We start from the raw sequence: 25641 nt of genomic DNA, 5'->3' as shown, positions 1-25641 counted from the left end.
AACGTGTGGGCTCGCTATGCGATATTAAGTTAACAAATAATGATTGACTGCTTCTGGATGTTCAGTTCTCATCAAATATTACCACCGGTAGAGGAGTGTTGATGCACAATAATCACTAATCCCAGTTAGAGTGCTGTGTTTGTACAGTATGAGTATGTGAGTACAGTACATGGGTGCCTGCGTGCGTACGTGTGTGAGTGTGTGTGAGAGACAGAGAAACGACAGGGAATAGAGATAGTGGACAGAGAGAGAAGAGTTGTCATTTAATTGTTTTATACGATTCATTTCTCATCCTATTTATGTAACTACAATCCAATTGAATGGGAGGATGTAAACAATAAACAAATAAATATGGTAATGACGAACACTAAAAGGAGGAGGAGCGAGTAAAGCAAACAGAGGACAGGAAGAGAGAGAGAGCGGGAAAGAGTGATAGGGAGGGAGAGGGAGTAGACACCAGATGGAAACCGAAATTACATTTATAACCTGAGCAGAAGGTTAGGTTTGGCGAGAACACTGTCGTCATTCTGACTCCCATCAGCCAGTGTGAGGTGAGCTTCTCATTCTGTAAATCCTTCACAGCTTTTGGCACTTTGGTTGTCTTTAAACTAGTTGTGTTTGCTGTGATTAATGTAAATGTGAATGTGTATTTCTACGTTTGTGTAGATGTCAGTCTAGGACGTTGTCACAGTTAACCACATTACCCTTGAGTGTGCTTTAAGTGGTTTCCTGGGGGGTCTTAGTCTCTTGCTGTATTCTGATAATCGTAAATAAATAATAGTCTCGAAAACCCGATCCTAGGCAACACTGTGACCAGGGTCTGGTTTCAATGATGGACTATTTTGGCATGGAGGACCTACTGCCTACGTCGTTACCTGCATCATTACTTTATAAGCTTGCTTAAAATACAAAATAGTAACTAGCAAGATGGAGATCACAGAGGTTCTTTTTAAAGAGTGCTTTTCTCAAGTGGCTAGTTTGCATCAACTACCTTCACTATAAACACTGCAAAAGTTCTGCAAAGAGTCCCACCATTTTCTTATGGATGTAGGCATGACAGAGTTCCTCTATGCCTATAGTGTCCGTAATTGAAACCAGCCCCTTGTCACTGTGTTGCCTAGGGTTGGGTTTTCATGACAACAGCTACTTCATGATGTAGAGGTGGGGCTCATTTGAATATTTGGGGGCATAGTTGTACACAGTACTTTTCGTGCAACTGTTTCTTTCGTGCTTCTACACCTGCATTGCTTGCTGTTTGGGGTTTTAGGCTGGGTTTCTGTACAGCACTTTGAGATATCAGCTGATGTAAGAAGGGCTTTATAAATACATTTGATTTGATTTGATTCTTCCTTTTTTTTCTGTACTATACCGCACTTTACTGTACTCTATTGTACTGTACTGCACCGAACTACTCCAATGTACTGTACTATACTGCACTGTACTCTACTGTGATGTAGTCTGCTGTACTGTACTCTACTGTGTTCTACTTTGCCATACTGCGATGTCTAAAGCTGTGAAACATAGACGTCTATGATTGGTTCAGATTTGGTCCGGTCCAGAACAACCACATTTGTACTTGTTTGAGTGCTGAGCTCATACGAATATGAGCAAGTGTGTAGAATACCAATAATTATGATATTGCATATTGCTACCTTTGTGTACCTGGTCAGGGTACATCACCATGAAGAGAATGACATTCCTATCCATAATTATGTGTTACTGAGTTGTACAGATCTTGTACCCGTGATGTAATTCCATTCCATTAATTATGTTACCTGATGTAAATCCACTTTACTGTAGTTCAATAACCAAAATATATGTTTTCAAACTCAAGGTGTCATGTAATCCATTGACAATCCATTGTTTCTGCACAAATATTTTATGCGACCACGTTTTTAGAAAACGTTGGGGCGGCAGGTAGCCTAGTGGTTAGAGTGTTGGGCCAGTGAACCGAAAGGTTACTGGATTGAATCCCTAAACTGAGGTAAAAATCTGTCGTTCTGCCCTTGAACAAGGCAATTAATCCATTGTTCCCTGGTAGGCTGTCGTTGTAAATAATAATTTGTTCTTAACTGAATTGCCTAGTTAACTAAACAAATAGGCAATAAACAACTTCTCTGATAGAAAATGGCTTATGTGGTATTGATATTAGTCTGAAACGTTTCAAAATAGCCTACAATGTGTACATCTGATCATTTTGGTCATAAAGGCAGTCTCATGTAGAACAGAGTTTAGTAAGTGAGATCGTCATGACTTTTAATTACTTTTTTATTTTTATAAAGGGTCAAAATGATTGAAATTCCTGTTTTCAATATCTCACCTTGCAAGAATAATGACACTGAGACTTTTTCTAAAATGTTTTATGATACTGGAGAACACATTGGGAGCTATCTTAGACCAAACTGTCATCAAGGCAAAGGGTGGTTACTTTGAAGAATCTCAAATATAAAATATATTTAGTATTGTTTAACAGTTTTTTTGGTTACTACATTATCCCATATGTGTTATTTCATAGTTCTGATGTCCTCACTATTATTCTAATGTAGAAAATAGTCAAAAATAAAGAAAAACCCTCGAATGAGTAGTTGTGTCCAAACTGTTGACTGGTACTGTATGTGTCCTAGACCACATTTCATTTGTTCTTTAAAAGTTCTCCAAATATTTTCATAGGTTGTGGGAACAGTCTTGTGAGAACAATGAGTGGACATCACAAAAGATACAAGAATGTTCCCAAAGCACATTTAATCTGTTCGTTAAAGGTTCCCAGAATGTTTCATTGGGTTATGGAACTGTCTGGTGAGAACATTGTGGGGACATCACAAAATATATGTTCCCAGAACACAAAAACTGTCCAGTTGTGCAGATGAGTCTACAGTGTTTATTTTCGGGTGCAAAAAAAACAATCACCTGATGTTACAAGGACATTTTCAGAACACATTTAATCTCTTCTTTAAAGGTTCTCAATATATGTTATTAGGTTGTGGGAACAGTCTGGCGGGAACATTGTGGGGACATCCCGAAAGATATGTTCCCAAAATAGAAAAACTGTCAAGTTGTACAAATTATTCCAATGCTTCTTTTAGGGTACAAAAAACATTCACCTGATGTTGTACGAACATTCCCGGAATAGGTTGTGGGAACATTGTGGGATATGGTTACCTAAACACTAAAGCTTGTTGTGCTGACATTCAGATAATGTTTGTATCGGACTGCTCAAAACGTTCCTTTGATGTTGCAGGAATGTTGACAGAACAGCCTTTATTAAGTTATGTGAAGGTTCCCAGAACATTTAAATAGGTTGTGGGAACAGTGTGGGTACATTACAAGAGATAGGTTCCCAAAACACAAACTATGCTCAGTTGTGATGACATTCATACAATGTTTAGGTTAGGTTGCACAGGACATTCCCTCAATGTTCTTAAAAATGAAATAAGTCAGTTTATATGACGTTCACAGGGTATTTGTTTTAGGTTAAACAAAACATTCAATTGATGTTCATGCAATTTACATTTGACCTTGTTGGACGTCCTCAGAACAGAATATTTCGAAAATGTTATATTTAAGTTTGACCTAATATTACCACAACGTTCTCAGCACGCACATGAGAAAGCAGGTTGGAATACATCCGCATTATGTTTCGCTCCAGATTTGCTTATTTTTTCCCCCATATGTTTATGTACCCTGCACGTATGACATAACTCCACCATTCATGTCATCATCAAAGATAATAGCATTTTTAATCATATTTTGAACATGGTTCCGATCTCAATTAACCGAAAGGAAGAGGTTGTAGTGTGGATAAAGGGGAAAGGGCAATTATTTAAACAAGGGGTGAGCCATTCGTACTTGCTGGAAATTTGTATGTACATAACATTGTCATTTGCTTGGAGCTGGTGGCATTGACACACCACCAGCTCCAAGCAAATGACAATGTTATGTACATACAAATTTCCAGCAATATATGGTGGACAGTACAGTAGGCCAGCAGGACTGAGGAAAAGAGACAATGGAAAGTACTGTTTTTCAGCGTGTTAGATGCTGTCATTGGTAAAAATGGCAGAACGATTCAGCGAAAGCAACAGCCAACTGGTGGAGACGGTGTGTGCCCTTGACCCGGAGAGCCATGACTCTCTAGATGTGAAAAATGTCACTTGAACCAAGCAAAACAGATTTGATGGAAGCTGAGTTTAGTGTCACTCACCAGTTTTAGCTGGTGAGCGATGGTCCACTCTGGCTCCAATGAGGACAAATGGACCCCACTTGAAATCCAGCAATGATCCTCTGGGTATCTCTCCACCATCCTGACCATACTTACTGCACTGAAACATGGACTGACTTTTGGGGCATCCACGACTACCTGCGAAAACAAATTTTCTGCATTGACAAATGTGTTCAGTCAGCACAGAAGAGGCATGCTACACCCGAGGAAAGCTGAACTAATCCAACTGGCATTTGAGGGATCTCTTACAGGTATATTTCAGGGAGAACGGAGTAATTGACTCCTTAGGAAGTTCCACAAAGCATCAAGGAAGCTGCAACTCTTTGAAAAGGTAAGATTGTTTCAATCTAGCTGGTTGGATTTGATCAAAATCTTGCTTTAAACTGTAGTCGGACACGGAACCACGAAGGCTAAAGGGGGTTCAGCTCCTTCAGTTCAAACTTTCGCTCCTTCAGTTTTAGTTTTATGTCCCTACAAAAAAATATCAAAAAAGTTAAAAGATTGAGTGACAGGCACCGTGTCAACACAATGGACAAGGTGCTCTGCTGTATGTGTAGACAGGCTGGTCTCATAGACTATACATAACAAAGTAGAGTGCCTTGCAAAAGTTTTCATTCCCCTTGGCATTTTGTCCTATTTTGTTGCATTACAACCTGTAATTTAAATTGATTTGTATTTGGACTTGTAATGTAATGGACATACACAAAACAGTCCAAATTGGTGAAGTGAAATGAAAAAATAACCTGTTTCAAAAAATTAAAAATAATAATAAATGAAAAGTTGTGCGTGCATATGTATTCATCCCCTTTGCTATGAAGCCCCTAAATAAGATCTGGTACAACCAATTACCTTCAGAAGTCACATAATTAGTTAAATAGTTAAAAAGTCCACTTGTGTGCAATCTAAGTGTCACATGATCTCAGTATACACCTGTTCTGAAAGGTCCCAGAGTCTGCAACACTACTAAGCAAGGGGCAGCAACAAGCAAGTGGAACCATGAAGACCAAGGAGCTCTTCAAACAGGTCAGGGACAAAGTTGTGGAGAAGTACAGCTCAGGGTTGGGTTATAAAAAAATATCAGAAACGTTGAACATCCCACAGAGCACCGTTAAATTCATTATTAACAAATGGAAAGAATATGGCACCACATCAAATCTGCCAAGAGAGGGCCGCCCACTAAAATTCATGGACCAGACAAGGAGGGCATTAATCAGAAAGGCAACAAAGAGACCAAAGATAACCCTGAAGGAGCTGCAAAGCTCCACAGCGGAGATTGGAGTATCTGTCCATAGGACCACTTTAAGCCGTACACTCCACAGAGCTGGGTTTTACGGAAGAATGGCCAGAAAAAAGTCACTGCTTAAAGAAAAAAATAAGCATTTCTCATCACCCCGAGAATAGCATCCTCTCAGTGAAGCATGGTGGTGGCAGCATCATGCTGTGGGGATGTTTTTCATCGGCAGCGACTGAGAAACTGGTCAGAATTGAAGGAATGGTGGATGGCGCTAAATACAGGGAAATTCTTGAGGGAAACCTGTTTCAGTCTTCCAGAGATTTGAGACTGGGACGGAAGTTCACCTTCCAGCGGGACAATAACCCTAAACATACTGCTAAAGCAACAGTTGAGTGATTTAAGGGGAAACATTTAAATGTCTTGGAATGGCCTATTCAAAGCCCACATCTCAATCCAATGTAGAACCTGTGGTATGACTTAAAGATTACTATACGTCAGTGGAACCCATCCAACTTGAAGAAGCTGGAGAAGTTTTGCCTTGAATAATGGTCAAAAATCCCAGTGGCTCGATGTGCCAAGCTTATAGAGACATACCCCAAGATACTTTCAGCTGTGAAGGTGGCTCTACAAAGTATTGAACAGTTTTGCACGCTCAAGTTTTCAGTTGATTTGTATTATTTCTTGTTTGTTTCACAATAAAAAAATATTTTGCATCTTCAAAGTGGTAGGCATGTTGTGTAAATCAAATGATACAAATCCCCCAAAATCTTTTTTAATTCCAGGTTGTAAGGCAACAAATAAGGAAAAATGCCAAAGGGGGTGAATACTTTCGCAAGCCACTGTAAACATAAATCTGGGAAACTCAAATTAGTATGATATGTTACCTTTGGTACAGTTACATAAGACAGAAGGTTACTTAAAGGTGCAATATGCTGAAATCACTCCTCCAGTTCCTGGTTACTAAAATTCAAATAGTTTGCCTAATTTCTATAAGGACAAGGTAAGACCCAGATGCAGACCGTGTCGAAGTAACGTTTATTGCAGCAACAGAGGCAAAGGTACAGGACGGCAGGCAGGCTCAGGTCAGGCAGTTGTCGGAAATCCAGATGGGGCAAAGGTACAGGGCGGCAGGGAGGCTCAGGGTCAGGCAGAGTGGTCAGGCTGGCGGGTTCAGGGTCAGGACAGGCAAGGGTCAAAAACCAGGAGGGTGTGAAAAAGAGAGGCTGGGAAAAGACAGGAGCTGACAGGACAAATGCTGGTAAGCTTGACAAACAAGACGAACTGGCCACAGACAAACAGAGAACACAGGTATAAATACACAGGGGATAATGGGGAAGATGGGCGACACCTGGAGGGGGGTGGAGACAATCACAAAGACAGGTGAAACAGATCAGGGCGTGACAATTTCAGTTTATGTGACAGAACAAGCAGTCATTGTGTCGATAATCAGTGTACCATCTAAATAAGGAACTCAATAAAGTCCACAATAGCCCACAAATACATGTGATTTCCTGTGTGTAGGGAACTGCCCTGGTAGCGCACAGTGAGATTTTGTACCATTGAACCTGTCACTTCTTGGTCAAAAGCATGTTTTTTTACTTTTATGTTTGTTGTATAGTGTGATATAAGTAGAATTCAATTTAAATCCAATGCAAGAACCCAAATTACACCCCTGGGTATAGCTACATATGGGTATGTTTCATCACTGAAATTATGATATTATGGTTTTCTTGGTAGCCTATTGTTTTTGTGGTTGTGAATGGAACTGTACTTATTAGAAACGTGTTTATGGTAGGCTGTCATTGCTTAATTGATTATGTGGGTGGAATTTGATTCACAGAAGTGTATTGTGACTTAACACAACGTATTACTGAACTTGTGAGCAAGCGGCATTAATTAATATTTTTGAAACAGGCCTGTATAGGCCTATTTATTTGGCAAAACAGCTGTGCATGTCTGCATCTCACTGTAATAAGCTTTAGGCTATGTTTTGGTTATTTGGATCTCCATTCGACCTTTGTTTATGGCATATATTTACTATTAATGTAACTAAACTAAATATAAATAGTGTCATGCCTTACAGATCTGATATTTTGTCTACTAGGCCTACCACTTGGCACCGCTGTTTTGTTCAAAAGCACTCAGTGATCTCAGAGTCTCTGCATTTGAACTTTATGTTTGTGGTATAGCGTGATTATACACTGAGTGTAGAAAACATTAAGACCACCTTCCTAATATTGAGTTGCACCCACCCTTTGCCCTCAGACCAGCCTCAATGCATTGGGGCATGGACTCTACAAGGTGTCGAACGGCATTCCCCAGGGATGCTGGCCCGTGTTGACTCCAATGCTTCCTACTGTTTTGTCAGGTTGGCCGAAAGTCCATTGGGTGTTGTCCAATCTTTGTAACGATGTGCGCTGAGAGTCGGGAAGCAAGTTCAGGGAGTGAGTGTTTTTAATAAAATAAACGCAACATAATACAAAACAAGAACCTAAAACAACGTGCAGACAGGAAACTGACACAGAAACAATGACGCCTGGGGAAGGAATCTAAGGGAGTGACATAAATAGGGCAGGTTATCAAGGAGGTGATGGAGACCAGGTGAGTCTGACGACGTAACGCGGAACGGTGGTGACAGGTGTGTGCCATAATGAGCAGCCTTGTGACCTAGAGGCCGGAGAGGGAGCACACGTGATATTCTTGATACACACTGGAAACTGTTGAGCGTGAAAAACCCAGCAGCGTTGCAGTTCTTCTGGCACCTACTACTATACCCCGTTCAAAGGCACTTAACTCGTGTGTGGTAGTCATGTGTTTGTTATTCACCTAATATAAGCGGGTCTAATGGACCCACAACATTATTGGGTTTAAAAAAAAATACAGACATAATTTATGCAAAAAAAGACTTAATATTTAATACTTAGATGTTGACTTATATCAATTACAAGCAATATAGACAGCATACATGGTTAATATTTGCTGCTAGATCACATTTATCAATAAAATGTTTGTATCAAATCTAGTTGTATTGGTCACATACACATGGTAACAGATATTATTGTGAGTGTAGCGAAATGCTTGTGCTTCTAGTTCCGATTATAATCAATTATGCTCAAGACATGGGTGGAGAAAAAATCATGTTTATCTTGAACAAATATAGAGTTAACAAGGTTTTCATCACTACTGATATGTATTGCTTTGAACAGAACAAATTGGAAGGACATATTTTACTTACAGTATTTAACGATAAATGAGCCCCATTGAATACAAATTAAGGCCGGTCTACACCCCACATGAGGGACTGAGTTGTTGGTTCTGTGGGTCGGGGGGATGGGGCACCAGCATCCTCCTCCTGAATCCTCCTCACAGTGGGTGCAAAAGCTGGGGGTCCTTGAGATATGTTTCGTCCTCTGGATTTGAGGTCTTACCAATGCCTTGCCAAGCTCCTCTAGAAAGAGCCATCTCCTCTGGAGCTTCCCTCTGTTCCAATCTGGGTTCAACGCCATCCAGATGACACACACGTTGTACGCTGAGATGTCCAGATGTTGAAGAATATCACATGGCCAGCATAGGGTTCTTCTTTTGCAGCTGTAGCCAGTCACCAACTTGTCTAAATTGTCCACTTCTCCTTGTGTGGCATTGTAATCCATTATGATTTCTGTTTTTTGATGTTCCTGGCCACAGATTCTCCCACCCCTATGCAGCGTGCTCATGATTACCACATTTTTGCCTTTCTTTGGAATGCAGGATACTAGGGATGTGTCGGCCACAAACACAAACTTAGAGGAATTGATAGGCCTGTTACGTGTATTCAACAGCTGAGTTGGGAGCTCTGGCTTGTTTTTTCGTACTGTTCCTACCATCATCAGCTTCTTCTTGAGGAGTTCCTGTCCCAGCTTGTGTGAAGTAAAAAAGTTATTGCATGTGGTGTTATGGACACGGAGTCCCTGTGTCATGTCCAGGAAAACCCATATCCCTTGGTTCTTGTCAAGGGCTCCTCCACCTGGCTTCCCTGTAAACACTTGCAAGTTCCACTCATATGATGAAGCAGCACAGGCAGCCTAGATCTTGATTCCATTTTTTGCGGGTTTAGACGGTATGTGCTGCCTGAAGGGGCTGTGGCACATAAATGGCATAAGCTGCTCATCAATAGTAACGTTGGGCCCAGGGTTGTAAAACAGGGGAAGGCGGTCCACCCACTTGTCTCACACTGACCCGAATGCAGCTAGTTGGTCTCTCTGCCGCCGAGCTGGTCTGGTGTCTCCGTTATCGAAGGGGAAGATCCTAGAAATTATGTGGAAGTTTTCAAGAGACATTGTTGCACAGAAATGTTCTCTACCAGTTTCTGCATCCCACGGGGATTCTGTGGATTCCCCATTGGATCTGAAAACACAAGCAAGGATAAGAACCCCAAAGTATGCATGTAAATGAATTTGGTCCATCTCCTTACATCTCTCTCCAAAAACACGCCTTCCCTCCAAATTAGTGCAGTCCAGAATGATTTTCGGAACACTTTATGTCCTGCACATGAGTAACCGACATCCACGTTGGCCCTGGTTGCATCCCTATCACATTGGCAGCCATGCGGGGTGGCTCATTCCTTGGGCAAGAAGACCATTCAATTTCACCTTTTTTAAAATAATGGCCCATCTGTTCTGTTGTCTATCTACCATTGATCTATCTTGAGTGCTGTAGAGTGGAGTACATGCACTTAGGGTGACCAGACGCCACTCACCCAGCTGACCTTTGCTGATAAACGTACACAGGTGGATTCCCTAAGATCAATTCAATTCTCTTCTCTCAAAACGGAATAATAATTTCATACACCATATTGAGGGATACATCACATCTACTGCCTCAAATTGACTTACCAAGTCATACTAACCAGGTCTGTCAGTAGAAATATTTGACAAAGGGTCCCGCCACATGAGAACCTCAGTAGTCATAATAGTACTTCTGAGCTGGTAAATAGAATAGGACAGTGTCACACGTGATTGTGTCACTGCTGAAATACTGTGACAAAGTCATTTTCTTGAGCTATCATGACTGCCTAAGAACTGTAGTTCCATGCGTGCAACGTGGGCGAAATGTAAAGGTAGAGATGACAACTCATGAGTTGGTTCAACAGTCTAACCAAACCACTTTAGTCAACAACACCCTGTTATCTTTGTCCCCTCCCTGACAGTACCCAGAACCCTGCTCAGGTGGGCATGAAGACAACACTGCCTGTTGAAATCACCAAGGAGATCACAGACTTGCCACTCATGGCTATTAAAGTCTCCATGGAAACGGACAAGAGTTCACACCACAGAGGAATCTATATTGACTTTGTTTCACTTGGTTGCTCCAAAGGGCAGAACGCAAGTGAGACATTTGTGGTGTTCTTATACAGTGAGGCCATTATGATAATACATTTCGATACCACTTTTCCACTGTCGTTGTTGTAAATCATTGTCTGTATTGCAGGGTATACAAGTACATTATCTCTCTCCCTTTCCTTCTCTCTCTCCCCCTCTCCTTTTCCATCTCTCTCTCGCCCCCACTCCCTTTCCTTCTCTCTCCCCCACTCCCTTTCCTTCTCTCTCCCCCACTCCCTTTCCTTCTCTCTCCCCCACTCCCTTTCCTTCTCTTTCCCCATCTCCATTTCCTTCTCTCTCCCCGTCTCCCTTTCATTCTCTCTCGCCCCCACTCCCTTTCATTCTCTCTCGCCCCCACTCCCTTTCATTCTCTCTCGCCCCCACTCCCTTTCATTCTCTCTCGCCCCCACTCCCTTTCATTCTCTCTCGCCCCCACTCCCTTTCATTCTCTCTCTCCCCCTCTCCCTTCCTTCTCTCTCTCCCTCTCCCTCTCCTTCTCTCTCCCCTTCTCCTTTTCCTTCTCTCTCTCGCCCCCACTCCCTTTCATTCTCTCTCGCCCCCACTCCCTTTCATTCTCTCTCGCCCCCACTCCCTTTCATTCTCTCTCTCCCCCTCTCCCTTCCTTCTCTCTCCCTCTCCCTCTCCTTCTCTCTCCCCTTCTCCTTTTCCTTCTCTCTCTCGCCCCCACTCCCTTTCATTCTCTCTCTCCCCCTCTCCCTTCCTTCTCTCTCTCCCTCTCCCTCTCCTTCTCTCTCCCCTTCTCCTTTCCCTTCTCTCTCTCGCCCCCACTCCCTTTCATTCTCTCTCTCCCCCTCTCCCTTTCTCTATCTCCCTCTTGTTTTAAGAAGGTCATACAGAGGATAATTTTGCTATTTGCTTTAGAATTGTTTAAAACAAAAAATTTATTGATAGACAGATTCACTACATGGAACAACAGATAGTCCCCCCAAAAACAAATCTAAAGGAAGTTTGTTTTGAAGTGTCTATCATATATATTAATCTTGTTAACTGGTCCCGGGGGACCTTCAGACGAGTATTGTGTGAACTGCGGGCATCATAGAGACCAGTCGAAAGATTGGACACGCCTACTCATTCAAGGGTTTTTTCTTGATTTTTACTAATTTCTACATTGTAGATTGTAGATTGCATGGAATCAGGCCTTCATGGTTGAATTGCTGCAAAGAATCCACTACTAAAATAAGAAGATACTTGTTTGGGCCAAGAAACACAAGCAATGGACATTAGACTGGTGGAAATCTGTCCTTTGGTCTGATGAATCCAAATTTGAGATTTTTGGTTCCAACCGCCGTGTCTTTGTGAGACACAGAGTAGGTGAACGGATGATATCCGCATGTGTGGTTCCAATCGTGAAGCATGGAGGAGGTGTGATGGTGTGGGGGTGCTTTGCTGGTGACACTGTCAGTGATTTATTTAAAATTCAAGGCACACTTAACCAGCATGGCTACCACAGCATTCTGTAGCGATAAGCCATCCCATCTGGTTTGCGCTTAGTGGGACTATCATTTATTCTTTGACAGGACAATGACCCAAAAGGCACCTGTGTAAGGGCTATTTGACCAAGAAGGATAGTGATGCATCAGATGACCTGGCCTCCACATTCACCCAACCTCAACCCTATTGAGATGGTTTGGGATGAGTTGGAATGCAGAGTGAAGGAAAAGCAGCCAACATGTGCTCAGCATATGTGAGAACTCCTTCATGACTGTTGGAAAAGCATTCCTCATGAAGTTGGTTGAGAGAATGTCAAGAGTATGCAAACCTGTCATCAAGGCAAACGGTGGCAACTTTGAAGAATCTCAAATATAAAATATATTTAGATTTGTTTAAAACTTTTTTACTACATGATTCCATATGTGTTATTTCATAGTTTTGATGTTTTCACTATTATTCTACAATGTAGAAAATAGTTAAAATTAAGAAAAACCCTTGAATGAGTAGGTGTGTCCAAACTTTTGACTGGTACTGTATGTATTCGTGAGAGTCTCATTTTTCCATAGAGTGGTTTGTAGACTAAACCGTTCGGACGCTACAGATGATTGTGTGAGAATACTGATTTTTGGATGTCTCATGGTTTGACCAACATTTTGCTCTAACTCTGTCACCTTTCACTGCAGATGCAGAAGTGTTCCATACAGTCGGCAGAAGGGGTGGATTGAGATCCATCCAATGAAAAAAAATAGCTACTGTGCCTCTAGCTTAAACTGATTGATTTTATGGGGATTTTTTTATTGTGCTAATTAGATTTCAGCGGGGTGCAGACATCGACCTTAGGTTAAGAAATAATTGCCCCTAACAGTATAAAAGTGTCTTTTGTCCAAGCCTACTGAAAATGTCTGCGGGTGTTAATGCCATGTCTAGACTATGGAGGACGGTTTTTGTCAAATTAAAGTTTATGGAAAATGTTGGCATTTCCACTGAATAGATTTTTGTTTATACCACTCCCACATGAAAAAATACTATAGTTAAAAAGCTGTAGTGTTTTTGTGGAATGTATTCTTTTTGCAGACTGTGGTATACTGTATTTTTTTCCGAATAGAGTTTTTGCAGATATTACTGTAATAGACTATAGTATTTACAGTTTAATATAGTATAAATACTGTAGTATTACTGTAGTTAATAAACTGTAGTACTACAGTATACTGTATACGGGCTGTACTACAGTATACTACAGTATACTGTAATATTTACTGTTGTGTTTTTGTGGACATTATACTGTAGTATTTACTATAGTGTATTCTTTTGTTATCTTTTGCATAGAAAAGGAGGGCTTTCTCCTTGAGGAAACCTACTTGGCAAATACTAAAAGAGCAAATTTTCCATAACCTGTAGGTAGGCGGGTATCCTTGTGGTTAAAACGTTGGACCAGTAACCGTAAAGGTTGCTAGATCAAATCCTTAACTGACTTGCCTAGTTAACTATATTATTACTATAGTTAAACTGTAGTGTTTTTGCAGACTGTAGGATACTGTAGTATTTACATCTCATCGCTGTATTCTACAGGGTACTACAATATTCTATAGTAATTGCTACACACGATCGAGAGACACTACATTATGTAGTATAGTATTCTACAGTATACTACAGTTTACTACAGTATTCTACAGTACAATTTTTTTCATGTGGGACTGCAGTCAAAGTCGTACACAAACTCACATGGATGATATTATGCGAGAAAGAAAACAGAATGACACAATTTCAAGAATATTTTATGAATGGTCTAGACCCTTCATGTTACCTAAGGAGAAGTGTGAAGCCATTTAGCTTACACAATTACTGTTCATCGTTACACTTAGTGTTCTGCATGCTTCTGTGTTCTCTGTGAGTGTGTGTGTGTGTGTGCATGCATGCACTGTGTGTGTGTGCATGCATGCACTGTGTGTGTGTGTCTCCAACATCGTGACCTTCCATTTTAAAGCTTTGCTTTGGTGTGGATTGATGCCTACACATTCATATCAGTTGTGTTCCCACATTGTATTCATCTTTCCTTATTTCTATTGTGGATTGTGTTTATGTGCACCAATGGAAAGTCTACACAACTATGAGCAAACCAGCCTGTGTATTGAATACATGGATTTGGATTGTGATGATGTTGATGAATGAATACTACACACAATGTGCTTATTTGTATTCTCATTGTTATGTATTTATAATTAGGAAGAATATTTGATTTGATGTGTATGAAAGTGCTGGTGAAATATGAATAAAAAAGAGAGTAATATAGTTCTATTGTCACACTTGCTATTGGCACATTTTGTCCCCATCGTTACGCGCATCAGCGCATAATGACACTCACCTGGACTCCATCACTTCCTTGATATCCTGCCCTATATATGTCACTCCTTTGGTTCCTTCCCCAGGAGTAATTGTTTATGTTCATTAAATGTTTCACTCTCTGAACTTGCTTCTAAGCAAACACATTACAGAATGACGCCTCATCATAGGGAAGCATCAGGGAGTTTTCTTTTGTGTTGGAGGTGAAGTCGGGTCCGAGTGTCCGAACCGGAGCTACCTGAGCTACCTGGGAGGCCTCAGCCGGATTTCCATGCCCAGCAGGCTCGATGGGCTCCCCTGCCTCAGCTGGGTGAACAGGTTCCCGTGCCTTGACCGAGGCAACTGGGGAGGTCTTAGCTAGCTCATTAGGCTCTCACACCTCAGCCGGTTCATCATAATGACACTCACCTGGACTCCATCACCTCCTTGATTACCTGCCCTATATCTTTAAGGCAGGGGAGCCCGTCAAGCCCACTGGGGCGTCAGGTAGCCTAATAGTTAGAGCACTGGACAAGTAACCAAAAGGTTGCAAGATCAAATCCCTGAGCTGACAAGGTAAAAATCTATTGTTCTGCCTAGTTAAATGAAGGTAAAAAAAAATGTAATATGTCGCTCCCTTTGGTTCCTTCCCCAGGCGACGTTGTTTCTGTTTCCTGTCTGCGTTGTTCATGTTTATTGTTTTGTATTATGTTCAATTTATTAAATGATCCTTGAACTTGAACTTGCTTCCCGACTCCCAGTGCACATCACTACATCTACTTCCAATTTTGATCATGATTTACTGACTGCAAAGAAAATGTATTGACTGACTTGGATTTTAAAAGACAAACTAACTTTCTGTTTTGTCTGCTCGGACTCAATAGATAAGCATGGTTGTGTTTTTGCAGGCAGTCGTTCTTTTGATGAATGCATTTGCAATTTTGACGGCTCAATATAGTTTTGATGAATGCATTTGTTTTGAGATTTGGAAAACCCATTTACTGTTTTGCAAAAAACAGTCTTGTGGACTCTGTTTTAAAAATCGACAACATTGTTCCAAAAAATGCTTGTCTGTGATTGAAAAAACAACATAATATGGCCAGCTCTACAGTGCATATCTCTGCCCGCAGTTATGCATGGGGACTGCATTTTCTTTGAGTTGCAGGATAGAAATGTTTAGAGCCTTTGCATACCTTGTCACACCCTGATCTGTTTCACCTGTCCTTCAAATCAAATCAAATGTATTTATATAGCCCTTCGTACATCAGCTGATATCTCAAAGTGCTGTACAGAAACCCAGCCTAAATCCCCAAACAGCAAGCATTGCAGGTGTTGAAGCACGTTGGTTAGGAAAAACTCCCTAGAAAGGCCTAAACCTAGGAAGAAACCTAGAGAGGAACCAGGCTGTGAGGGGTGGAACATGGCCAAGATGTTCAAATGTTCATAATTGACCAGCATGGTCAAATAATAGGTCTGGGACAGGTAGCACGTCCGGTGAACAGATCAGGATTCCATAGCCGCAGGCAGAACAGTTGAAGCTGGAGCAGCAGCACGACCAGGTGGACTGGGCACAGCAAGGAGTCATCATGCCAGGTAGTCCTGAGGCATGGTCCTAGGGCTCAGGTCCTCAGAAAGAGCGAATTAGAGAGAACATACTTAAATTCACACAGGACACCGGATAAGACAGTACTCCAGATATAACAAACTGACCCTAGCCCCCCGACACATAAACTACTGCAGCATAAATACTGGAGGCTGAGACAGGAGGGGTCAGGAGACACTGTGGCCCCATCCGATGATATGGACAGTGCCAAACAGGAAGGATATAACCTCACCCACTTTGCCAAGGCACAGCCCCTACACCACTAGAGGGATATCTTCAACCACCAACTTACCATCCTGAGACAAGGCCGAGTATAGCCCACAAAGATCTCTGCCACGGCACGAACCAAGGGGGGCACCAACCCAGACAGGAAGATCACATCAGTGACTCAACCCACTCAAGTGACGCACCCCTCCTAGGGACGGCATGAAAGAGCACCAGTAAGCCAGTGACTCAGCCCCTGTAATAGAGTTATAGGCAGAGAATCCCAGTGGAAAGAGGGGAACCAGCCAGGCAGAGACAGCAAGGGCAGTCCTTGTGCTTGTCTCCAACCCCTTCAGGTGTCACCCATCTTCCCCCCTTATCCCCTGGGTTATTTATACCTGTTTTCTGTCTGTGCCAGTTTATCTTGTTTGTTCAAGCCTACCAGCGTTTTGTGTGTCAGCTCCTGCTTTTTCCAGTCTCTCTTCTCTCGCCCTCCTGGTTTTGACCTCTGCCTGCCCCTGAGCCTGCCTGCCGTCCTGTACCTTTGCCCCTACTCTGGATTACCAACCTCTGCCTTGTCTGACACTGGGCCTGCCTGCCGTCCTGTACCTTTGTGCCACTACTCTGTATTATCGACCCCTGCCTGCCTTGACCTGCCCCTGTTACAATAAACATTATACTTCTACACAGTCTGCACTTGGGTCTTACCTGAAACCTGATAGTATGAACTGGCCATGACTGACCCAGCAGACTTGGACCAGCTCCACATTGCCATCTCTCCCAAGGAGCCATCATTAGTACAAACGAGTATTTGCTTCGTGGTCTAATGGAAGGATTCCAGGACGTGGTCGGGGGGGTGAGTCTCATGAGTGTTACCCTGGTGTCCGAGCTCAGCATCCCCACTCAACCCCTCTCCATTCCCATGGGTATTAGTGCACTGGATGTCTGCTCTATAGGCCGGGTCACCCACCAGACCACCCCCGTCATCCTACGAGTGTCGGAACCACAGCGAGACGATCCAATTCCTGCTGGTTGATTCTCTGCAGGTTCCCGTGGTATTGGGATTCTCTTGGCTCCATCAACACAATCCCTCCATTGACTGGGTTACTGGTGCCATCATGGGCTGAAGCCCGTCCTGCCACACTCATTGCCTGAAGTCAGCTCTGCCTGCCCCGGGACGTCTTCCTGAGGGCTTGGAAATTGCCCCAGACCTCTCTGCCAGCTCCTCAGAGTACCATGACCTCCGGAAGGGGTTCAGTAAGACCCGGGCCATTTTGCTTCCACAGCAATGACCGGTATCCAAGAAGGTCAAGCCTGAGGTGCTGGCACGCCTCTATAGGCCTCTATAGGCTACGACCCCGGAAGCCGAGACTTGATTTACCCCCGCTCCAAGATCATTAGCCCCTCTGCTGTTTGTCCTCTGTTGCCCCATACCCTCCATATTGTTCCTACCTTTTCTGTGTCTAGAGTTAAAACTGTTGTTTCCAGGCCCACCCCTCTCCCCTGTCTCATTGACGGCCAACCGGCGTACATGATGAGACGTCTCCTGAAGGCTCGACCTGGGTGCAGGGGATTCCAGTACCTGGTTGACTGGGAGGGTTATGGCCCGGAGGAGAGGTGCTGGGTCTCCGCTAGGGACGTCCTGGACCCAGGCCTCATCTCTGAGTCCCAGCGCCGGCACCCCGCTCAACCAGGTATGGGCCCGGGTAGGATGCAGGGGAGTGGGTGGTACTGTCACGCCCTGATCTGTTTCACCTGTCCTTATGCTTGTCGCCACCCTCCTCCAGGTGTCACCCATCTTCCCCACTTATCCCATGGGTATTTATACCTGTGTTTTCTGTCTGTTTGTGCCAGTTTGTCTTGTTTGTTTAAGCCTACCATAGTTTTGTCTCAGCTCCTGCTTTTTCCAGTCTCTTTTCTCACCCTCCTGGTTTTGACCCTTGCCTGTCCTGACTCTGAGCTCGCCTGCCTGATGACTCTGCCTGACCCTAAATCTGCCTGCCGTCCTGTACCTTTTGTCCCGACTCTGGATTACCGACCTCTGCCTGACCTGACCCTGGACCTGCCTGCCATCCTGTACCTTTGCCCCTACTCTGGATTACCAACCTCTGCCTTGTCTGACCCTGGGCCTCCCTTCTGTCCTGTACCTTTGCCACTACTCTGGATTACCAACCTCTGCCTGACCTGACCCTGGACCTGCCTGCCGTCCTGTACCTTTTGTCCCACTACTCTGGATTACCGACCCCCTGCCTGACCTGACCCTGGACCTGCCTGCCATCCTGTACCTTTGCCCCACTACTCTGGATTATCGACCCCCTGCCTGCCTTAACCTGCCCCTGTTACAATAAACATTATACTTCTACACAGTCTGCACTTGGGTCTTACCTGATATACCTGTCATATAGCTCCCTCCTTTTCATCAGGTCCCTTTGATGGGTTTTGCTCTGTTGAGGCATATATCCAGGCCCACTTCACCATTACTAGATATGAGGGGCATAGTCGGCCCTCAATAAAGATCTCTTTCCTGGCTGACTCCTGATTGACTGTGCATATTTTCTCTAAATTACAGTCAATCTTTCCTTATATTCAGACTATGGTTAATTCATGATCTTGTTTTAATTTTTTTTATTTCACCTTTATTTAACCAGGTAGGCTAGTTGAGAACAAGTTCTCATTTGCAACTGCGACCTGGCCAAGATAAAGCATAGCAGTGTGAGCATACAACAAAGAGTTACACATGGAGTAAACAATTAACAAGTCAATAACACAGTAGAAAACAAAGGGGGGGTCTATATACAATGTGTGCAAAAGGCATGAGGAGGTAGGCAAATAATTACAATTTTGCAGATTAACACTGGAGTGATAAATGATCAGATGGTCATGTACAGGTAGAGATATTGGTGTGCAGAAGAGCAGAAAAGTAAATAAATAAAAACAGTATGGGGATGAGGTAGGTGAAAAGGGTGGGCTATTTACCAATAGACTATGTACAGCTGCAGCGATCGGTTAGCTGCTCAGATAGCTGATGTTTGAAGTTGGTGAGGGAGATAAAAGTCTCCAACTTCAGCGATTTTTGCAATTCGTTCCAGTCACAGGCAGCAGAGTACTGGAACGAAAGGCGGCCAAATGAGGTGTTGGCTTTAGGGATGATCAGTGAGATACACCTGCTGGAGCGCGTGCTACGGATGGGTGTTGCCATCGTGACCAGTGAGCTGAGATAAGGCGGAGCTTTACCTAGCATAGACTTGTAGATTACCTGGAGCCAGTGGGTCTGGCGACGAATATGTAGCGAGGGCCAGCCGACTAGAGCATACAAGTCGCAGTGGTGGGTGGTATAAGGTGCTTTAGTGACAAAACGGATGGCACTGTGATAGACTGCATCCAGTTTGCTGAGTAGAGTGTTGGAAGCCATTTTGTAGATGACATCGCCGAAGTCGAGGATCGGTAGGATAGTCAGTTTTACTAGGGTAAGCTTGGCGGCGTGAGTGAAGGAGGCTTTGTTGCGGAATAGAAAGCCGACCCTTGATTTGATTTTCGATTGGAGATGTTTGATATGAGTCTGGAAGGAGAGTTTGCAGTCTAGCCAGACACCTAGGTACTTATAGATGTCCACATATTCTAGGTCGGAACCATCCAGGGTGGTGATGCTAGTCGGGCATGCAGGTGCAGGCAGCGACCGGTTGAAAAGCATGCATTTGGTTTTACTAGCGTTTAAGAGCAGTTGGAGGCCACGGAAGGAGTGTTGTATGGCATTGAAGCTTGTTTGGAGGTTAGATAGCACAGTGTCCAAAGACGGGCCGAAAGTATATAGAATGGTGTCGTCTGCGTAGAGGTGGATCAGGGAATCGCCCGCAGCAAGAGCAACATCATTGATATACACAGAGAAAAGAGTCGGCCCGAGAATTGAACCCTGTGGCACCCCCATAGAGACTGCCAGAGGACCGGACAGCATGCCCTCCGATTTGACACACTGAACTCTGTCTGCAAAGTAATTGGTGAACCAGGCAAGGCAGTCATCCGAAAAACCGAGGCTACTGAGTCTGCCGATAAGAATATGGTGATTGACAGAGTCGAAAGCCTTGGCAAGGTCGATGAAGACGGCTGCACAGTACTGTCTTTTATCGATGGCGGTTATGATATCGTTTAGTACCTTGAGTGTGGCTGAGGTGCACCCATGACCGGCTCGGAAACCAGATTGCACAGCGGAGAAGGTACGGTGGGATTCGAGATGGTCAGTGACCTGTTTGTTGACTTGGCTTTCGAAGACCTTAGATAGGCAGGGCAGGATGGATATAGGTCTGTAACAGTTTGGGTCCAGGGTGTCTCCCCCTTTGAAGAGGGGGATGACTGCGGCAGCTTTCCAATCCTTGGGGATCTCAGACGAGATGAAAGAGAGGTTGAACAGGCTGGTAATAGGGGTTGCGACAATGGTGGCAGATAGTTTCAGAAATAGAGGGTCCAGATTGTCAAGCCCAGCTGATTTGTACGGGTCCAGGTTTTGCAGCTCTTTCAGAACATCTGCTATCTGGATTTGGGTAAAATCAGTGAGGAAAGTACTGTATGTTTGGCCTGTGCTGACTGGGCTGGCTGCCTGCTGTGGATGTTGCCTGCGTAGCGCCTCATGCCTCTGTAATTTGATTGGCGTTTGGATAGCACAGTATAATCGCATCAACTGGGAGCTTTCATAGCTCCCCTATGTCGGTGTCATCCATCCTTAATGATTGTATTGGATCAGCCCTGTTCAGGCCAGGTTTCATCTGTCTGTAATGGGAACACTAGCTACAGTACTTCACCTGGGTTAGGGAGTTGTAGAGGGAGGGCAGCTAGTGGGAATAGCAGAACTGTCACTGGTTGTAAACAAGAGACTGTCTCCATTGAGCCAATTATAACATATTCCCATAAGAACATGGATATTTTCACTAGTCTGGACATTTTCAGTACCTTGGACAAGTCCAAGCTAATGTTAGAGCCCAAATGTGATGTGGCCTTCTAAGAAGTGCTAATGATGTCTCAACATGGTTTATAAAACAATGCCTTGTCTGGTGGCCATTTCCTAATATTCAATGTTTGATTTTAAATGCACATTTTGAGCAGGCCTTTAGGTCATCTTTGACTCCTGGGTTCTGGGTCCAATATGTAAGCTGCATAATCAAAAGGCCTGCAGACAGACTTTAGCGAAGCTTCAAGCTAACGCTGGCGGAATGTTCTTGTGTTCTTCCAGAACAAACAGCACCACACTGCATCAGAGGCAAGTGCATTCATTAACATTTCTCCTTCACATGATGTGCAATTGAATTACCATCATGAAAGAAAACAATTATTAAATGAACTGAAGGAGGACCTTTGATATTTCAACCATGTACTGTATATTAGACACCAAAGGGCCATTGTTTCAGTTCTGTAGTCTAAGAGACGTGAATTTGCATACATAAAAAGTATAAATATTATATATTTAACCTCGTACCACTTAACAGCAGTCTACTAATGCACTATCGTGTTGAAATCAACACAGCCTTAACCTCGTACCACTTAACATCAGTCTACTAATGCACTATCGTGTTGAAATCAACACAGCCTTAACCTCGTACCACTTTAACATCAGTCTACTAATGCACTATCGTGTTGAAATCAACACAGCCTTAACCTCGTACCACTTTAACATCAGTCTACTAATGCACTATCGTGTTGAAATCAACACAGCCTTAACCTCGTACCACTTAAAATCAGTCTACTAATGCACTATCATGTTGAAATCGACATAGCCCAATGGCCATTGTTTTGTTTTTTTGTACACCAGGGCAGCTTCAAAGAGGACATCTTCTGTGAAATGATTAAAAAAGAGATGGCTGCAATACAGCATCCCCCTACAGTGTGAAGCCCTCATTAATCTGATGGATACTGACAGCTGAATTGACAGGACCCTGTCATTATACCAAGTCCTCAACAAGCTTGTTAAGCAGAGGGCTGGATTCTATGCAGTAGTCCTGTCTGTAGTCCTGCCTGCAGGAGAAGATAAGCTGACAGAAGCAGTAGGTCTGATGTGGAGGCAGGGCTGGACCTTGTGACCTAGTGCAGGGGGAGGGACGCCATGATCTCCACGGCACTCCGTTGGCTGTTTCTGGTGTCCTTCATCGTGGTGACCATCGGCGGGAACGTGCTGGTGTGTTTGGCCGTGGGGCTCAGCCGCCGCCTGCGCCGCATTGCTAACTGCTTTGTTGTGTCACTAGCTGTGACGGATCTGTTGCTGGGCCTGCTGGTGCTGCCCTTCTCTGCCACCCTGGAGCTGCGGAGTGGACACTGGCCCCTGGGGGGCACCCTATGTAACATCTATGTGTCTCTGGATGTGATGTTTTGTACGGCCTCCATCCTGACTCTGCTGGCCATCAGTGTGGACCGTTACCTGGCCATCTCAGCCCCACTCTGCTACCCCCGCAGGGTCACCCCTCCCCGAGTAGCCCTGGCCATCACCACCATCTGGGTCACTTCCCTGGCCATGTCCTTCCTCCCCATCCACCTGGGCTGGAACACGGCTGACTTCAGGGTGCAGAACCTGGACTGGGGCATTTGGGACGAGGTGGAGGAGGGACGCACCTGCCGCTTTGAGTGGCATAACAACTACGTGCTCCTAGATGCCTTTGGCACCTTCTACCTCCCACTACTGGTCATGTGCGGGATGTACCACTGCATCTTTCAGATAGCACGCAAACAGGTTCATTTTATTCCTTATATTTATTTGTTGTGTGGTAGTATCATCAGTGGTAGTAGTGATAACAGTAATTATGGCTGGAGCAGCAATAGTAGTACTGGAATAATTAGTAGTAGCTATTATAGTTCCATCCATTTATTAATGTCATCCTTTCAGTCATCCATCTGCTGACCCTCTTTCTCTTTAACCTGTCTTTATCCATCCATTCAGGGACGGCGTATCCGAGCTGCCACACCCTCATTTGCCCCCACAGCATCAGTGGCGGCCACAGCGCGGGAGCACAAGGCCACAGTGACTCTAGCAGCAGTCCTGGGGGCCTTCATTATCTGCTGGTTCCCCTATTACACCTTCTTTACCTGCATGGGCATCGGGGCAGAGACTAACCCCCCTACTACTGCCCACTCTGTGGTGCTGTGGCTGGGCTACTTTAACTCCGTTGTCAACCCCATCCTGTACCCGGCCTTGAATAGGGACTTCCGCAGAGCCTATGGGGAGCTGCTGTGCTGCAGGGGGCCGCGGTGGAGACACATATCCACAACTATCTGCGTGTCCTTGCAGAAACAAGTGCCCCTCTCTAGCGAACACAGAGACACTGATCTGACCAATGGCCACACAGACACCCTCCCTAAAGACAATTAGCCAGAGGGAAAGAGCCTCACCTCTCAGAAGAGCAATGGCAGCAACATTGCTGACCAGACCTGGTAAAATACAATACACACTGGATAGGGACTAGGTAACACATGCAGGACACTTTATAAAGGTGAATGAGGGACAGTTGTGCAGGAGCTAGTACAGTATGATATAAAATGGCTGATATGTTATCTACCACCTGCTTATAAAACAAAGGAGAACAAACCCATACCAAGAAGATAAAGAGAACATAGCCGAGTCAATATTAACTGTCTAAATAGCTGTGTCCGTGCTGATCATTTCCTAGCTAACTGATGGAGACATAGGCAGTTAAATGTTTTGGTGATCCTCTCTGTTGCAGACCCACTTGTGGTGAATTAGTGACTAACCTGGATGGATTTACTTGAATGTATATGTGTGTTCATCCCTAAAAGGTACAGAATGTCCAGTCAGAGCTACAGTATGTTGGATGGCTTCCAGGAGGTTGGCGGAGGGGATACAAGGACATCTGGATGTGTCATCCAGGCATCCCGGCCCCATATGGGATACCTGTCCACCTTTAAATAATGTACCCCTGCATCAACAGCCAGTTGATGTAGTTCCACTGGGCATAGGTTCCCTCACGTCAGTGGTTTCTAAACCTTTTGGTGTCGTGACATCTTCCTATGGTCCTCAGATTAACATAACTGTTTCCTGCCACAGCCGACAGCCCAATCTGTGACGCAGTAGAAATAACTGACCTACTGTTTGACAATTATTAGCTCACATCAACCCAACAACCCCCACATTCACATGTGCTGCCAGGATACACTCACCTGTGCTGCTATTATATGGCATGTGACATTCACACCATGAGACATTACTGTTAACTGTTTATCAGAATGTAGTGTAATTTGCCCACTGGATTTGTAGACTTTGTTTCTGTCTGACCATGTGACCTCATATTGTACATACAATAGTTCATAATATAAGTGAATGACATTTTTCAAAAAGTCCTCGCACAATCAAATACTCTCATTCACACTCAGACACTTGCAAACTATGTACTTTGTCTGCAATGACTTCTATAAATGACATGTCCCTGCCCTCTAGTGACCAAATGTGTCATCACACTCACCCTCACAAGAAGAGGTGACAAAATCAATTGTATCAGTATCTGTGTGTACAAATCATTGTTACAGACATATGTTTATCTATAATGTATTATTCATGTACATACGACCAATTATAATGACCTAATATGTCCTGGTTATTGTTGAACTGCAAAGCAAGAAATAAAATTCCAATCTGAAAACGGAATTTAAACATCACCTGACGATTTATTTTCACTAAGCACTTTCAGGCATGATACAGTACAGTACCTGTACTGTAATTAAAATCTGGAGAAACAACAACCAATTCTCCACTCTCACACTCTGAACCCTCTCCAGCAATCAAATCCTTCTTCTGGAAACTCTTGTTGCTCTTGCTCTCAGTGACAAACCACTTCATATCTGAAGACAGACAGCAATCATATCCTCAATATCATACACAACAGTTTTTGACATTATACCTTTACGTGAGGATATTGTTTCTTCTTGTTATGTGTATTTTTTACATCTGTAGTAGTAGTGAACTACCATTGGGATTATTAAAGGTCAAGACAGCTCGTGACCTCCAGGGAGAAGTTGTCTGAGCTCCAAGGAGACTCCTCAGCTCCACGCTTCTCTCCGGGCCCACTCTCTGAGTTAAGGACATCCTGACCTCCATCTGACACATCTGAGATTAAACGCACCAGATATCCATATCCAAGAATCAGATTCCTAATTGTACATTTCTCTGACATCATTTGCATATTTCTGCTTCTGACAAATTTGCGAGGAGATGTTGCCTGATAGGCCTGCATTTTGCAACAATGCTTTATGATATACCAACAGG

General features: G+C 43.8%; 1 protein-coding gene and 1 non-coding gene across 2 annotated transcripts; one reads left to right on the top strand and one right to left on the bottom strand.

The window, feature by feature from the left end:
• Positions 1-220: 220 nt before the first annotated feature.
• Positions 221-25294, top strand: hrh2b (histamine receptor H2b). Its single transcript, XM_020463653.2, has 3 exons — positions 221-551; positions 22186-23097; positions 23305-25294. The coding sequence occupies exons 2-3, from the start codon at positions 22477-22479 to the stop codon at positions 23731-23733; spliced, it is 1050 nt and encodes a 349-aa protein (XP_020319242.1). The 5' UTR covers positions 221-551; positions 22186-22476; the 3' UTR covers positions 23734-25294.
• LOC116358196 (U7 small nuclear RNA) lies at positions 13594-13648 on the bottom strand. Its single transcript, XR_004206078.1, has one exon. It is a non-coding gene; the product is annotated as a U7 small nuclear RNA (small nuclear RNA).
• Positions 25295-25641: the final 347 nt, after the last annotated feature.

This window comes from Oncorhynchus kisutch, linkage group LG28 (assembly GCF_002021735.2).
Source record: "Oncorhynchus kisutch isolate 150728-3 linkage group LG28, Okis_V2, whole genome shotgun sequence".
NCBI lineage: Eukaryota > Metazoa > Chordata > Actinopteri > Salmoniformes > Salmonidae > Oncorhynchus > Oncorhynchus kisutch.
The sequence above is the reverse complement of the archived record's forward strand: the minus strand, read 5'-3'. Positions and strand labels throughout refer to the sequence as shown.